Source organism: Scleropages formosus, chromosome 15 (genome assembly GCF_900964775.1).
Source record: "Scleropages formosus chromosome 15, fSclFor1.1, whole genome shotgun sequence".
In the NCBI taxonomy this organism is placed as follows: Eukaryota; Metazoa; Chordata; class Actinopteri; order Osteoglossiformes; family Osteoglossidae; genus Scleropages; species Scleropages formosus.
The window spans coordinates 7,836,171-7,852,843 of record NC_041820.1 but is presented as its reverse complement, the minus strand read 5'-3'; the positions used below and the strand labels follow the sequence as shown (position 1 = coordinate 7,852,843).

Here is a 16,673-nt window from a genome sequence, read left to right as displayed (position 1 = left end):
ACCTGCCTTTTACTTGATGCTCTTCGAGCGAGTCGTGGGCGTGGTTAGTTTTCTTGACAGTTCAACAGCCAATAAGAAGCTAAAGTCGGAGGAGGGTGGAAACGCTAGTAGCCAATTGGAAACAGCAGGGGGCGGGGCCATGCGGTCGAGGGCAATGTGGCTTTTCACTACATTGTAAATATTGTGTCGGACTTCATGGCGTGGAAGAGGGCTGTTTGCAGGGCGTGTCTGTAATTTGCAAAAAAAAAAAAAGTTTTTGGTAAGTTTACATTTCGCTTTGTTTTTTTCCATCTCTGTGATGTGCCCAAACACCTTTTCTTTTCTTTGCAATAGTAGAAATGCGCTTTCTCCGCCCTCGCGATCTTATTATTTGTCCAAATCAAATGTCAGGTTACAGTTTTTAGAGAATTAGTAGAGATGCCACTAAATTTTGCCGTATCATATGGCATATGTTTAAATATATGTCTTTTTTCCCTTACATCCGGAGTGTAATATGTATAGATAAGATGCAGATGGGTTGTGATTTTTTTACATCTTGTCCAAGGGTCCAGCTCCGACTTATAACACTATTATGTTTTAAAAAAAGTTTTATTATACTATTACTAGTAGTATTAATGCCTGACGTTCACTTTATTTGTTCCGGATTTTAAAGACCAATTTGTACAAAAGAAAGTATCATATTGCTTAACAGTTTGCAGTGTTAATATATACCTTAGTATTATATACCCAGTAATAAATATGATTATAAGCTGTTCTAAATGTCCAGAGGATACTTTCATTAGCATCCAATGTCTCAAGATATTTTCCTTTTCACGGATGTTTTTCCTTACTTGTGGCCGGGCTCATGTTTGACTCAAGGTCTAATTGATATCTCATATCTCTGTGACTGTGCACACATTTACCCAGGGCAGTTTGGTTCTTAACAATCATTTGCTCCAGTTCAAAGGTGTCGGTTAATTCCTGGCACCTGTGGACTTGCCTTTGGCTGAGAGACAACACCAGGAGCCCTCAGCCCTCCTTATGTTAACTGTTCTCACATAACTATTCAAGGTGCTGTGACAAGACTGTGCTGCCTTCTATTTTGGAGCATCTTGCATGATGCATTGTCTCCCATTATTAATCTACTTTTTGTCATATTTGTCGAAAGGTGCGCTCTCCTTAAACTAAAGTGTGCAAAAATAAAAAAAAAGGAACATGCATCACTTACATTTTATTTGTTTCCTTGATGCTTTTCCCCAGTGTGTCTTACAGTGTTAATGTATTAATAATGATTTGCCCATACATACCGGTGGGTAATTTTTACTGGAGCAATTATGGGAAGGTACCTTGCTTATGAGCCCTACAGCAGAAGTTGTGATTCAAACCTACAACCTCAGGAGCAAGGGGCAGTGGTTGTACCCACTATGTTACTTGAATGTTTGTCCAGTTGTGTATGATTTTTTTGCTTGATTGTTGATCATGAGCCAGGCTGAAATAATTATCACATTTTTCATTGCGTGGTAAAGTAAGAAAAATCGCCGTTCCATCCCTGACCTCGTTTTGATGAGGATGTTCCCGCAGGCAGGACATGATGTTGCTAGTCAGGAGGCTGCTCACACTTAACGGAGTTGCCATCCCATCTGGGGGCAGCATCACGTGCAATGGAAAAGGGGTCCACCGTGCACAGAGCACAGCTGCAGTCGGTTTGAACGTCTCGGTGCAAAAGCCACAGGTTGGTGACGATGGTATTTTCCATGTTTTTCTGTTATTTCCTATGTAACTTCTTCATTTCTAAGCTTATGCTTTTATCTAAAGCAACATAACAGCTTCATTCATCTATATGGTTGACTACTCAGTTGAGAGCATCACTTTAGGGTACAACAGCAGTGTTCCCAGCAGTACCTAGGTTGCCAGGTTTTCAGTTCCATGTCTGCAATCTTGACCACATTGGAACCTGCTGCCCCTGTCAATGAGACAAGGACCTATGGCATGCTCCAGGCAGTGGCTGAAAGGATCATTCATCCCCCTTTTCTACTCATCCAGTCAAGTGGAATTATCAATTTTCATACGCCCGTGTTGTCCCCCACGTAGGCAGATGCCAGTGACTAAAGTGCAGCGTGCCTAAAGAGCTACATGTTGAAGACCAAAGCACTGGAAAACTGAATAGCAGTAGCCGTATTCAATTCAAGATGCTTGTTTTGCTCCATGTTAGTTTCAGAAAAATCATTAGTTGCTCCTATTTATAAAATTATTATTATTATTATTATTATGTAATAATGTCCCAGTTTGTTTCTTGTTCTTGTTCAGAAAAGTTTTTTTAAACCTGTGACCAACGCTACAAAAATGCCTGGCTTTAGGAAAGGAAATTTCTTGAAAAGGGAAAACAATCCAAATGTGCTGCTGTTTCACTGAGCAGACATACTGTGGCATAAGTAAAATTTTTGAATTATCTTGAAGCATGACGGGTACAAAAGAATGTCTGCAGCCAATTCATTGTGCCATTTTTTGCCATTTTTGAATATAAACTGCATAGATATCGTGTTATGACATGTTTAATCATCACTCATTCCTGCTATAAATATACCAGTCACAAAGGCATGGGAAGGGGAGCAGATATTTTGTGCCTGTGGTTTTTCGGTCTTGTTTTTTTTGCTGCAGATGATGTTCAGGAATATGAAGTGTTTCATGACCTGGGAAAAAATTCAAAGTGTGTGTCGGGGGAGGGGTTGCAATTCTTACTTTGCAGTCCGAAGTTCCCCGGATCAAATATTTTGGGGGAAACGCAGATGGGAATTTTGTTCCGTCATGTTCTGTTATTTCATGCCTCTCATGTATTCTGAGTTAACTGTACTTTCTGTTTGTGGAAGGACTTTGGCTGCCAGAAGAGGAGCGATTCTAATTCCAGAATAGCTGGGGACTCGCCGTGCGATCTGTGCACCGCTGACGAAGCCGGTGCTGGTTTAATAAGAAACGATGGCGACTCTCTGAGGGACACTAACTTTCCCCTGGAACGAGCTCCGGGTTTGAGGCCTGGGACACGTACTCGCATCTTGGGGAAATCTTCAGCGAAGTTTGCCGAACGCCTCTGGGACCCATGCGGGCCGCTTTTGAGACAGACCTGCTCACTCCACCAAGACCACTCGCAGGTTGATGGGATTGCCGAGGAGGAAGTTGACAAACCCCAGGACGCCAAAGGGAGCAACGCTAAACAGCACAAACAAGTGGTATATCTGTCTTTGTTCAGTTCGCCAGAGCTTTCCTGGGGCAGCATGGGTAGCGCTAGTGCCTCATATCTCCTGGATTCGGGCGTGAGTTTGAATCCGGCTCAGTCCGTGCAGAGTTTGCGTGTTCCCTGCGTTTGTGCGGGTTTTTTCCGAGTGCTCTGGTTTCCTCCCACACTCCAAAATCATGTGTTTCAGATGAACTGGTGGCTAAACTCCACAGTGCATCTCTGTTAGTGAATGAGTGTGTATGATTGTGGTGCGGTGAACTGGCTCACACCCTTTTTTTCCAGGCTAGGCTCTGGACCACTATGACTCTCCACTGGACAATTAGTTATTGATAACAAATGAATGACTGGAGGTTTTCCTGTATTAAATTGACAGGAAAGCGACAATTGGGAAATGTGTTTGATTTTTGCCTTCTTTTCTCATTTTTCTCTTTGGTTTTAGTTAAGCGAACGCTCTCGGGAGCGAAAAGTGCCAGTCACAAGGATTGGGAGGCTTGCCAATTTTGGAGGTAAAGTTTGTACACACGTATTTTGATTAGACAACTGATGTGAGACATGACATAAAAAAAGACACATTATTTGTTCCAATGAATATTACATTTACATTCGTATTTATTTATTTAGCAGATGTGTTTGTCCACAGCGAAGTATATTTCAGAGAACAATACAATGAGTGCATTGCATCTACAGAAGGAAAGGTTTGGATGCAGACGTGATTTCTGAATGCAGTCAACTTGTCACATTCCACCATATAAACCGATATATACCACACAAGTCGCTGTATATAGGATTTTCTATTCTTTAACAAATTTTTATTAAAAAGATTATTAAATGTAACAAATGTGTACATATTTATCGAGCAATTAAGGGATCAGGGGAGAAGTAAGTCCGGAAAAGGTGAGTTTTGTGACCCTTCTTAAATGTAGAGAGAGATTCAGCAGTTCTGAGTGAAACGGGAAGTCAATCCACCACATCAGAACCAGAACCAAAAACTTTGTGCTTTTGATTTTGGATCTTATGTGCTTGAAACCGACATCAAAAAGTAGATATGAAAAGGAGACTCTGATGTTTATAACTCATGTAGGATGTCACTTATTCAAAAAAAAAAAAATATTTCACAAACATTTCAGGCAGGAAACTGGATTTCTTCCTGTTTATCTACAGATGGCACATATGAATTAGCAAAATTTCTAATAATTAACCTTTTAACAGTAACACCTGTGAAACAGAAAAAAACAGCTGTTAATGTGACAGCTTGGAAACGTTTAATTTTCCCTATGATGGTGCGGTTAAAATCTTAACCATTCCATTAGCCCTATGTGGTGAGGAGATGTGTGTCTGCATGTGCATCTCTCTAGACGGCGTTATTGTTCTCCTCCGAGGTGGCGAACTAATAACTGGATTATCAGCTGTAAGTAAATTGGAAGAAAAACGGGCTACGGCAGAAAAACACGGTTATTTTCCTGACAAGCAAATTTTTTTATACTAAATCTCTCCGGTGTCCCCCCAGCTCTAGTGCCAGCTGGTCAGCTGCAGAGATTTACATCCCGCTGCATATTGTTGCTCTGGGGACCCATGTGTGCGGCATTGCTGGTGCACAACAACAGTGTGTCAGCTGTGCAGAATGTGCACCTGTTTGCGGCACAGCCTTACAGAGACAGGATCGCCGCTTGCCCTCTTGGGCTCCCGGGGACGGGGCTGTCAACTGTCTGCCTTCCCAGTGTCTCCAACAGGACCCGTGTGTCCACAGCACTGCTAGTAACTGACGCTGAATAAGGAGTAGTTGACGCTCAGCATCTCTTGGTGTGGTGCACGCCACACCAAGAGATGCTGAGCGTCAACTACTCCTTATACATATATATATAGCAGACTAACTTCATAGGATAATACTTCATCAAACCCTGCAGGGAAATTCATTCTCAGCAGCTCAATATGACGCATAGCGGACGTGACACGTTTAGCGGATACTTTTCTCCAAAGTGACTTACAGCTATTTACCCATTTATGCAGCTGGGTAATTTTACTGGAGCAATTTAGCATAAGTACCTTGTTCAGGGGTACTACAGCTGGAGGTGAGGCTCAAACCTGTGGGTCCAAAGGGTCTAACGGTTACGCTACCCTCTGCCACCACTCCTAACACGTAAGAAAGTGCACTTATACCAACAAAAAAATAAATAAGTTACAAAATAAATACTAAATAAACAAACAAAAAAGAACAGTTTTCCTCGAAATCTTAAGCCCTGTTAACCTTGTGAATAACTAAGAAATATATATATATTTTTTTAATTTACAGATCAAATATGTCATGATTAATTTTTCTTATTCAACTTTACACTGTTGTAGTTGGGGAATAATAAGGTCAAAACGTGGAATTTTTCAAAATACCTTCAACACGTATCTCTGGCAAACAGAAAATGCATATCATTAATATGAAGCTGATCTAAATTAACTGTCCTTCAGGTTTGGCAGTGGGTCTTGGCATTGGGGCACTGGCTGAAGTGGCCAAACAGAGTCTTAAGTCAGAGGACCGAACAGGTAAGTTCTTTCAGAGCGGTGATTCTTAACCTGGGGTTCGTGGGCCCTGTGGGGGTCCCTGGATAGGCTTCAGGGGGTCTGAGAAGCAGCAGCTTGCGCTAAAAAGGAAATCATCTGAGAGAAGGTAGAAATGAAACAATAATATTAATATGATATTTGTATATGTCACATAATTCTAACTGAAGGTAATTTTCAAGGCAATAAATTGAGTGCATTTTTCCTCTGACTTTATGGATTTTTCTCTGGAAGGAGGTCCTTAGTTGCCACCCCGTTCTTAAACGGGTCTGTTGCGTAGAAAAGGTTAAGAACCTCTGTTTAAGAGCTACACGGGGTTTCAATGAAGACAAAGATGGTCCCATTTCACTGGACCCTGGAAAGGATAACGCAGCTTTATTGGAGTCGGTGAGCTGCAGCCAGAGGCTTTAGTAGATCCGTTTACGTTCCAGGAGGGAGAAAGGCCGTTCTGGACAGCCCGTTCCTGTCGGAGGCAAACGTGGAGAGGATTGTTCGGACGCTGTGCAAGGTGCGAGGCGCTGCCCTCAAGCTGGGGCAGATGCTGAGCATTCAGGGTAAGAACATCACCGAGCCACGTTCACCTCTTCATCACACGTCACCTCTGTTTCTCTCCATATGAAAATATATATAAACAATGTTGCTTCCTTTATTTCATTATTTTCAGTTTTTTCTTGGGTGTTGGATATATCCAAAGCAGCCTACAGTGTTTGACCCATTTATAGAACAGGGTATCCTTATGGGGTGTGGTGGCACGGTGGGTTGGACCAGGTCCTGCTCTCTGGTGGGTCTGGGGTTTGAGTCCTGCTTGGGGTGCCTTGCGATGGACTGGCATCCTGTCCTGGGTCTGTCCCCTCCCCCTCCAGCCTTGCACCCTGTGTTGTCAGGTTAGGCTCTGGCTCCCCGTTACCCCCGACTGGGACAAGCGGTTCAGAAAGTATGTGTGGGGGTATCCTTACAGGGTAATAAAGGGTAAGAACCTTGTCGAAGACTGCTATGTGTGGGAGTTGGGGTTGAACTGGTCATCTTGTGGTTACAGGTTCATGTCCATGTGTTTGAACTTTGTGTTTTAACCCTCTGGTGTCTTTTCAAACCAGCCTGTTCAACTGTGGCCTCGGAATGGCCCTTTTTTTCCTGTTCTTGCACCACTGAAAGCTTAGAGAAGTGAGTTTCTGGGTTCGATCCAGTTCATTCAGATGATTCGTTGCCTAGACATCTCCAGGAGTTGGCCGTCCTCACGTTTACATGAATTCATTTAACATTTTCCAAACCCAAACCAACAGGCAATTTTTAGATGTAGACACACGACTGTCAAACACACTGAGTTTGTCCAGTACCGCTGTTTCTGTCAAGGCTCATCACATGAGTAAGCGCACACAGAATTAATTGAGTCTTATATGAAATCCAAAGGTGATCTTGACAGATGTCCTACACGTGTCCTACATCTCTTGGAAGTGCAGCAGAAGAGCTTGAAAGACATGTGAGCTCATTTTCCTGATCAAACTTGTTCACCAAATACCTTGTGAGGAAAACTACATCTCAGCCAGTGAAATCTTGCACTATTGAGCACTTTTGACTGTGTAACAATCTTTATACATTTACTCATTTAGCAGATGTTTTTCTCCAAAGCGACACGCATCTCGTAGAAAATACAATGTCTGCATGACATTAGGAGAAAGAGAGACATAGTTGCAGACGTGTGATTCTTAAGCACTGTCATGATATCCTCCCGGAAGGCGGACGTCGGACCCAAGTGCGGAACACAGGCTGGTTTTATTAAAGGGAAATCCAAAACTCGTCATCAAAGGACAGGCAGGTGTCGCCGAGGCGCAAACGTAAGCAAAGGGGAAATCTGAAAGGTGTAATCCGTAAAGATAGGCAGCAGGTCGAGGAAATCCAGGAAGGCGTAGAGCGAGGGAGAAGGGTTTGAGGACCAGGAGAAGGGGAATGGGGAATGGGGAATGGGGAAGAGGGGTGAACAAGGGAGCAGATACAACAGGCGAGTAATAAGGCTGAACTAAGGTTCCGCATCTTGCTGGGCTCCAAGCTCCTTTTTATGTGCGCGTCTCGTGATCAGTCGCAGGTGTTCTCTGTTGCGCGGAGGTGGAGGGCATGAAAGGTACTCTTTGTTTCTTTCCACCATATGCACCAATCTTCATCACACGAGCAGCTGCATAAATTATAATTATATATATTATAATTATAATTATATATATTATAATTATAGAATTATAATTATAATACTGATGATTACAAAGTACAAAAGCAGTGTGCTCATCGTGTCTTGACTCAAGCTTGAAACACATGGGAAGCTGGATAGACCTGATTTTCTGAGCGGCCTTATCAACCCAAGACCTTGAGAAAAAAGCAAGTGTGCTCATACTTTTTTGTACTGTATGTAAGTTTTTATGGAGTTCAAGACCTGAAATATAAGTTTCTTTGTCTTCCTGTTACACATCCAGGTATCATGCTCATAGTGGAGTGTCCAGAAGCAGTACTATGATAGTGTATCCTAGGGAATCAGCCATTTGACCTTCATGGTATACTTAACCAGTGAGCCATCATTGGTTTATTTCACCCTCACTCATTGCATTTTATGTCCCATTTCATCCATATTCTTCCCACCGCAGATCATCCTGACACTGCTGTTCTTAAGTGTCATTTTTATAGCTTGCTTTCACCACCCCTGCCAGCCAACTGCCTTCCAGAAGTTGCCCTTGATTTTGACCTTGACTCCATCTGGAAGCAGGCATCCCCCTCTGGGTTACTGCTGTTAGATGTCTGTCGGCATGTAAAACACCGGGCGCCCGTGCCCCTCTCTCGTTCTCACTCCACGGAGAATTACGTTGATCGGAATGGATGTGTGACGGAGCCAAAGTGCTTTAAAGCCGGATTCGCGCAAGGACAATTTGCTCTTACTCCTGTTGAGTGAAACTGGGTTTTTTGCCAGATCAGACTGAAATGGCTGGTTTGGAAGGTGCGTAGAATGACGCCGTATATTAAACGTGTTTGCGAGTGCCAGGCACCGAACCCGCACTGTCATTGTCCGGCTGAGTGACAGGCAACAAGCACCATTCCTTGAAGACCAGCGACAACTTGGGAAATGCCAGTGCCAAAAATAGGCTCCCTGACATTTGATCGGTAACCTGTGAAGTTCAAATTCTGTTGCCAAGTTGCCGTGTCGCGTCGCATTACAAAACAGCAGGTCTTAAATTTGTCCATGGAAACTCTAGGTTTGACTGACAAAGGTGCATTCTTTGTGCTCCGCTCTGATTTTGAAAGCCAGAAATGGAGAATGTGAACAAGTGATGCGTCCAGGTTGTGGTCAGTTGTAGTGTATAGTAGAAACTGTTTCCCTAGTGTGGATGCTGAATGGATGGGCTGTGTACTGTAGCTTTACTTTCAGTTAATTTTCACTGACCTTTGGAGTCTGTGTGAAAATGTAAGTATTACATTTTTTACCATATAACAGCATTATTCTAATTTAAGTGACACTTTTTCTCTGAAGTACATTGATTTATTCTTTTATGCTGCTGGGTAATTTTTACTGTATAAATTCAGTGTTAGTACCTTGTACTAAAGCAGGAGGTTGAATATAAGTCTGGGTCCTTCAAGTGCAAGGTGTCATCTCTAACCACTACGCCACCTACTGCCCCCTAAATATACTGCAGTAACACTGAACGGTAACTGCATCAGTGCTGTAACTACTATTGTAAATAATGAAACAAGACCCGTCGTAACACCTGTGCAATTTTTGGTCCTTCTTTTTCCATTTTCATGTTTAGATGATGCCTTCATCAATCCTCAGCTTGCTAAGATCTTTGAGAGGGTCAGACAGAGTGCAGACTTCATGCCAATGAAGCAGATGATGGTATGGTATGGTCTTTGTTTCCAAAACTGTATCTCTGTATTAGTTTGTCCTGTTTCAAACACGTTTCATATTTATTTTCACAAATTCTCCAAAATTTAGTGTTATTTAATTGTATTTGAAAAGTAGCACAACTAGGATTTATTCTAGTCCAGTACAGTTTCAGTGTATAATAACAGTAATGTCCAAATAATCTTTGAAGGCTCAAAGTTAAACTTTGTAATGATTCAGTAATTAACAGTATTTAAGCCAAATAATAATAATTTTCAGAAAACCATAAACAATGATCTGGGCCCAGACTGGAGGGGCAAGCTGGAGTTCTTTGAGGAGAGGCCCTTCGCCGCGGCCTCCATCGGCCAGGTGCACCTAGCCAGGATGAAGGATGGCAGGGAGGTGGCCATGAAGATCCAGGTGGCATGATGGGGAAACTGCACCGCTCACATGGTTTTGGTTGAACTTCTTATGAAATTCCATATACAAGGCAGACCTACCTAGGGCAGCTCTCAGACATCACAAATATGAATAGGATAATTTAGTGAAAATTTCTTTCAGAACAAAAATTTATTTCTCAGCTTAGAGACATTTTGAGGGCAAACAAACTACACCTAGAAACTAATTATTTGTTGTGCTCACAAGGGGGGCATGGTGGTGCAGCAGACTTGACCGGGACCTGCTCTCCAGTGGGTCTGGGGTTTGAGTCCTGCTTGGGGTGCCTTGTGATGGACTGGCATCCTGTCCTGGGTGTCTCCCCTCCCCCTCCAACCTTGTGCCCTGTATTGCCAGGTTAGGCTCCAGCTTGCCACAACCCCCCTGTCCCAAGCGGTTTCAGACTGGGTGCGTGTGTATTGTGTATTCACACACACATAGTCTGAACTACTTGTCCCATTCGGGGTCGCGGGGAGCCAGAGCCTAACCCGGCAACACAGGGTGTAAGTCTGGAGGGGGAGGGGACACACCCAGGACAGGATGCCAGTCCATCAAAAGGCACCCCAAGCAGGACTCGAACCCCAGACCCACCGGAGAGCAGGACCCGGTCCAACCCACTGCACCACCACACCCCCTATATTGTGTATTGTGTTTACGAATTGCATAGAAGCCCATGCTAGGATAACACCAGCAACAAAAACAGTTTTTTCAATAACACACAATTCTAATTTATATAAGTTTACTTTGAGTGATCATTCCTTTGAAATATGCACCAGTTTCATTTAAAATTGGCTTTTTTGTTGTATGATTATATATTTAAAAGCATAAATAATCACTAAAAAAGTTTCAAGCAAACGTTTGCTTTGCTTGCCATGTTTCTGAAGATCGGGAATGTTATTGCTATTAATACTGAGGCTCATTATACTACAGCTCACTGTCTTTGTTTGTTCCCAGTATCCTGGAGTGGCACAAAGCATCAGCAGCGATGTAAATAACCTGATGACTGTCCTCAGCATGAGCAATGCCTTACCCGAAGGTAGGGGACACACTCTGTAAACAGGAGACTGGAGCTTCTCTGCTGCTCCTTTGTCAGTTTTAATGAAAAGTCTCGCAGATTTGCCCAAATCATAAAATGTGTATCTCGCCCTCTTCCTCTGCACTAGCAGATGATCACACTGGGAAATTACCTTGAAAGCACTCCATTTACCTTTAGAATGATAGGATTCCTATGAGAAATTCTTATTGTGCCCACAGGAGCTAAATCATAAATAATAATAAAGCTTAATTCAAGAGTAACAATAAGAACATATGTAGAATTAACTAGAATTAGAGTTACTTCCGAATACTGATAATAACGTGGGTAGTAGCGAGTAAAGTTCTAGCAGTCTGAAAAAGTAAAGTAGTATAAAGGTAACCGGAGGATGTTTTCATCAGTTACAAATAACCGCTTCATGAATTCAGAGGTCATGGGGTCCAGGGTCTATCCCAGAAGCATGCGGAAAATATGTTCTGCAATAATAATGATGCCAGTAATATGAGATCAGATGTAAAAATTACTGCTACAGATTTCGTCTTTAATTTTGTTTCTTATGCTGGCAGAAAAAAAAAAAAAACACGTTCTGTTTATTGCAGGTATGATGGTGAAATGTGTAAAAATGGGATCTTTGCTTCCTGTTTGCAGGTCTGTTTCCTGAGCACTTGATCGAGGTCATGAGCCGCGAGCTGGCGCTGGAATGCGATTATATAAGAGAGGCCCAGTGTGCCAAGAAATTCAAGTGAGTGAGGTGATGGAAAAAGGGGGGGGGGGGTAAAAAATTTGTGTGTGTTGAAAGGGTCGCTTGGAAATGAATATGAAAAGGGGATTCTGTGCTGCTCCTGGAGCGTCGCCCCTCGGAGGCATCCGCGTTATTAAGGGCTGTTTGTAGAGAGCGCGGCGTGCGGCGTGAGGTCAGCCTTCCCAGCGCATCCATCACATAGCTTTCTCTGCGGCCGCAGCTGGTCGTCCCCAAAATAAACTTTAATCGCCGAAGATGAAATGCCTGCACTCTGAGGCCATCCTGCTCCATTAGTTTTGCAGGAGATGCAGCTGGAGGCTAAGAGGGACGAGTTTGTTCGCTCCGAAGCGGCTTTAGAGACCTCCTGCGACTTCCGATGAAATTAGAAGAGTGCTCCAAAATGCCGTGGGTTTATACGAAAGCAGGGATTGTTTTCTTCGGAAGATGGTCATCGGTGTCAGTGCGATGTGTCGGTATAGCTTTTCAAGCCAATTTACTGTTCAAAATGAGAACAGCGCAAGTTTTGCACATTTTACATTTACGTTTATTCATTTAGCAGACGCTTTTGTCCGAAGCGACGCACATCTCAGCAAAAGTACAATTTATGCATTGCATTAAGAGAAAGAGTCATAGCTGCAGACATGTGACTCAAGCAAACCTAGTTTGTTCCCTACCACTCGCTGCACCGAGGTTCATTGTTCGAGTAGGTGCATAAGACACAGGGTAGACAAATCCCGATAGCCTCCCACCAATTTTCTTCTTTTTTTTAAATATTCTAAGATACACAAATAAGCGAGTACAATGCCGGCCTAGTGGCTGAACAAAGGTTGTATCGGAGATGCTCATGAAGTTACGATGTGTGAACAATTACACCGTAAATGAGCTGGAGAGATCTCGGGCGAAGTGGATCCGGAAAAGATGAGTTTTCGGACACTTCTTGAATATAGACAGTTTCAGCAGTTCTGAGTGAGAAGGGAAGGTCATTCAACCGCAACGGAGCCGGAACCGAGAACCTCCGTGCTTTACTTTTCGTGCGTGGGGCCACCAAGCGAGCAGAAGTAGACGAGCGAAGGGGTCTGGTTGGGGTGTAGCAGTTGATCAAGTCCTGTAAATATCTGGGAGCAGTTCTGTTGATGCATTTGTAGACAATAACCAGGGTTTTGAATTTGATTCTGACAGCTATAGGAAGCCACTGGAGAGAAATGAGTAAAGGAGATAATAATTTAATTATGACAAAAAATATTGGTGATATATCGCAAATGTATTCTATTGATATGGAAGGTCAATCCACAAATATATGGTTGGACCAAGTATCTAAATTGACCTGTGTCATAATTGTAATAAATTTTCAAAGATTTGTTCACCTTTCCAGAACTTCTAGATAGTGCTATTTGACCACCTCACCCCTTGCCCTTGTGCTGTTTTTACTTTTAGCTCTATGTGGTTCTGTTTTTGTAATACTGATTTTCTCTTTGTTCTTGTAACTCAGCTGTGTTCTGTTATGAAATTAAATAATAATTAGCACTGCTGTTTCACAGCACCTGGGTGGTGCTAGGGGACGTGGGTTCAATCCCTGCTCAGTCTATGTGGAGTTTGCATGTTCTCCCCGTGTCTGCGTGGGTCTCCTCCAGGTGCTCTGGTTTCCTCCCACACTCCAAAGACATGCTGTTCAGGTTCCCCCATACTGTGTGAGTGACAGAGAGTGTGTGTGTTCCACTGATGTATGGATGAGTGACCCAGTGCAAGTAGTGTATCTAGCAGTGTAAGTCACCTTGGTGAATAAGGTGTGTGGGCTGATAACACTACATAAGAGTTCATTTGAAGTTGCTAATAATAATAATAATAATAATAATAATAATAATAATAATAAAAGCCAAAACAATCATCCCCCCATCTATCCATTATAAATAACTGCTTGTCCAGTGCAAGATCATGGTGATCCCGAGTCTATTCCGGAAGCACGGGGTGTGACGCAGGTTCTACTGTGGATGGGACACCAGATAATCTCAGGGCAGAAAAAAATTGTGACACAAAATGACATCAGGACTGCTCTTGTTGTCCCGGAGGTTCGGCATGTAGATCGACTCCACTGATCCAGCGCACAGTGTCAGTTTTATATTACAGCTGTGTGTTATGAGGAGTTATAAAGCTCTACTGTGTTCTGCTGCATCAACAGAGAGCTCCTGAAAGGCCACCCTTTCCTCTACGTTCCCGACGTGGTCGATGAGCTCAGCAGCCAGCACGTCTTCACCACGGTACTGGTACCCGGGTTCCCTCTGGACAAGGCCGACAACCTCTCTCAGGAGCTCAAGAATGAAGTAAGAGCAAAACTCTGCGCTCCACCTCATCACTCATTCCTGATCTTCTCTGTTCTCAGTGCTCCTCAAGAGAAGGTCTTCACGTTCGGGCTTTGCCTGTGATTTGATTATGGCTCTTATTGTTGTTCCTGTTTTCTTCCACTGCACTTAAAATAACTCTCGACTCTCGCAACCGTCCTGAACTAAGTCCTTAGGGAAACTGAGGACTAAAAGTCCTATTTCTGAATATGGCTGCAGATCTGCGAGAACATCCTGGTCCTCTGTCTCAGGGAGCTCTTTGAGTTCAGATACATGCAGACAGACCCCAACTGGTCCAACTTCTTCTATGACCCACAAACTCATAGGGTACGTCTGCAGGAATGACCATAACCGCATGGACTGAATGTGTTTTGCGTTTTTCTTATCCCTTAACTTCCTCCCTTTGCCTTTAGGTTGCGCTGTTGGACTTCGGTGCCACTAGAGGTTTTGACCGGAGTTTCACAGACACCTATATTGAGGTAAAGCAGTTTATCCCGAGGATGAGTGAAATCACTTTCAGACACAGTCAGAGACCAGAAATAAAGTGGATAATCCACTGTTTATTTATTTCTTTTTTGCTGAATTTTTTTTTAACCTCAAATGGCTTGTTTTGCATATGTTTTGTCGAGATTTTGGAGGACATGGGTGACATAGTGATTGGCTTGCACTGGGTGGGTTCTGGGTTCAGATCCATGCTGCCCTCTGGGTTACCCCCAATCAAGGTACTTACCCTGAATTCGTAAAGTAAAATTACCCAGCTGTACAAATGGGTAAATCATTGTAAGTAACTTAGTGTAAAAACCTAACATTGTAAGGTGTCTTGGACAAAGACATCATAAAAATAATTGTTAATAATAATTATTACCATGTATTACCACCAGTACCATGTTCAAGTTTGGACAGCGGGTGGTGCAGTGGTTAGAGTTGTCTCCTTGCTTTTGAAAGACCTAGGTTTGAATCCCTGCTACGGTACCATTGAGCAAGGTACTTAGCCTGAATTACAGTACAAATTACCCAGATGTGTACATGGGCAAAAACTGTAAAAATCTCAGAATGAAAACCTTGTATTGTAAATTAAGTTGGAGAAGAACCTCAACTAATAAGGAATAATACAGTTTCTGCTCCTGTTGTGTGTGTGTGTGTGTGTGTGTGTGTGTGTGTGTGTGTGTGTGTGTGTGTGTGTTCTCTCAGATCATCAAAGCCGCTGCAGATGGAAACAGAGAAGGTGTGCGGAAGCGGTCAATAGAGATGAAGTTCCTCACGGGCTATGAGTCAAAGGTGAGACACCTGGTGCATTTAGGGCAGGAAGGAAAGAACAGCGTGGGATGTGCGGTGGCACGGTGGGATTGGCTGGCGCCTGCTCTGTGGTTGGTCTGGGGTTCGAGTCCTGCTTGGGGTGCCTCGTGATGGACTGGCATCCTGTCCTGGGTGCGTCCCCTCCCTCTTCAGCTTTACACCTTGTGTTGCCAGGTTAGGCTCCAGTTCACCGTGACCCTGCTCAGGATAAGTGGTTGTTGACAATGGATGGAAAATGAAAGCATTATTACTATAATGTAACAACACTATTATTTTTAGCTATTCCAAGCATTTTAACCTTTTCCAGTTCCAGGAAGTTGCTATTACTCCTACCTGTTGACCATCTGACATGTATCTGGTTTCGATCTGACATGTTGTCATCCAGCCATGTTCATGTCACCTGGTCATGCTGTTCATATTTTCCTGTGTATGCATCATTGTCTTATTTTTGTCATGTATAAAAAGGTCTCTGGCTCTTTGGTCATGAGCACCAGTTCTCCAAATCCCATTCGCTCCTCAATGGCCTGAAAAGACGGATATTAATAGCACTTCTGGCAAACGAATGTAATCTAGATTATGTTTCTGGACCCATTTTGGAGAAATGGCTTGTGGAGTATTATAGACGTAACGCTGAGGAGCTCTGAGATCAGGGGCTCTTCTTCCAGGTCATGGAGAGCGCCCATGTGGACGCCGTGATGATCCTGGGCGAGGCCTTCGCGTCCGACAAGCCCTTCGACTTCAGCAGCCAGAGTACCACGGAACGCATCCACGGCCTGATCCCCGTGATGCTGAAGCACCGCCTCACGCCTCCGCCCGAGGAGACTTACTCCCTGCACCGCAAGATGGGTGGCTCCTTCCTCATCTGCTCCCGCCTTAAAGCCAAGATCTCCTGCAAAGCCATGTTCCAGGAGGCCTACGCCAAGTACTGGAGCGATCGGCAGGCAGATCTCACCAAATGAGACCGACATTTGGGGCTTGAAGGATTGTTCTAGCTCACCCAGCCTTCTCTGCTGGGATTTATTTGTGTGGGATGCCATCCTTCCTAAACGCACGTTCTGAGCTAGACTTCGCAGGACGGTGCTGACAGATTTATTCATAGGAACATTTTGAGGTTGGCGTGTAAAAACATGCGACTCAGCGGGGCTGCGGATTGTTTAAGCTCATGACACGTTTGCAGGAATCTGACCTGATGGCTGGCGGCGAAAAAATTTCATATG

The 16,673-nt window shown here is 43.6% G+C and overlaps 1 protein-coding gene across 1 annotated transcript; it reads left to right on the top strand.

The window, feature by feature from the left end:
* Positions 1 to 155: 155 nt before the first annotated feature.
* coq8ab (coenzyme Q8A, genome duplicate b) lies at positions 156 to 16,415 on the top strand. Its single transcript, XM_018765086.2, has 15 exons — positions 156 to 259; positions 1,561 to 1,711; positions 2,847 to 3,203; positions 3,651 to 3,717; positions 5,669 to 5,743; positions 6,190 to 6,312; positions 9,541 to 9,626; positions 9,894 to 10,034; positions 11,004 to 11,085; positions 11,731 to 11,824; positions 14,001 to 14,142; positions 14,380 to 14,487; positions 14,574 to 14,639; positions 15,352 to 15,438; positions 16,122 to 16,415. The coding sequence occupies exons 2-15, from the start codon at positions 1,568 to 1,570 to the stop codon at positions 16,413 to 16,415; spliced, it is 1,866 nt and encodes a 621-aa protein (XP_018620602.1). The 5' UTR covers positions 156 to 259; positions 1,561 to 1,567.
* Positions 16,416 to 16,673: the final 258 nt, after the last annotated feature.

Bases quoted from the DNA above. Each gene is read 5' to 3' on its own strand.
- coq8ab (XM_018765086.2), top strand. From the start codon at position 1,568: ATGATGTTGCTAGTCAGGAGGCTGCTCACACTTAACGGAGTTGCCATC. The intron at 5,744-6,189 runs GTAAGTTCTTTC...TTTACGTTCCAG, and splicing joins TAAGTCAGAGGACCGAACAG to GAGGGAGAAAGGCCGTTCTG. The intron at 15,439-16,121 runs GTGAGACACCTG...CTCTTCTTCCAG, and splicing joins TCACGGGCTATGAGTCAAAG to GTCATGGAGAGCGCCCATGT.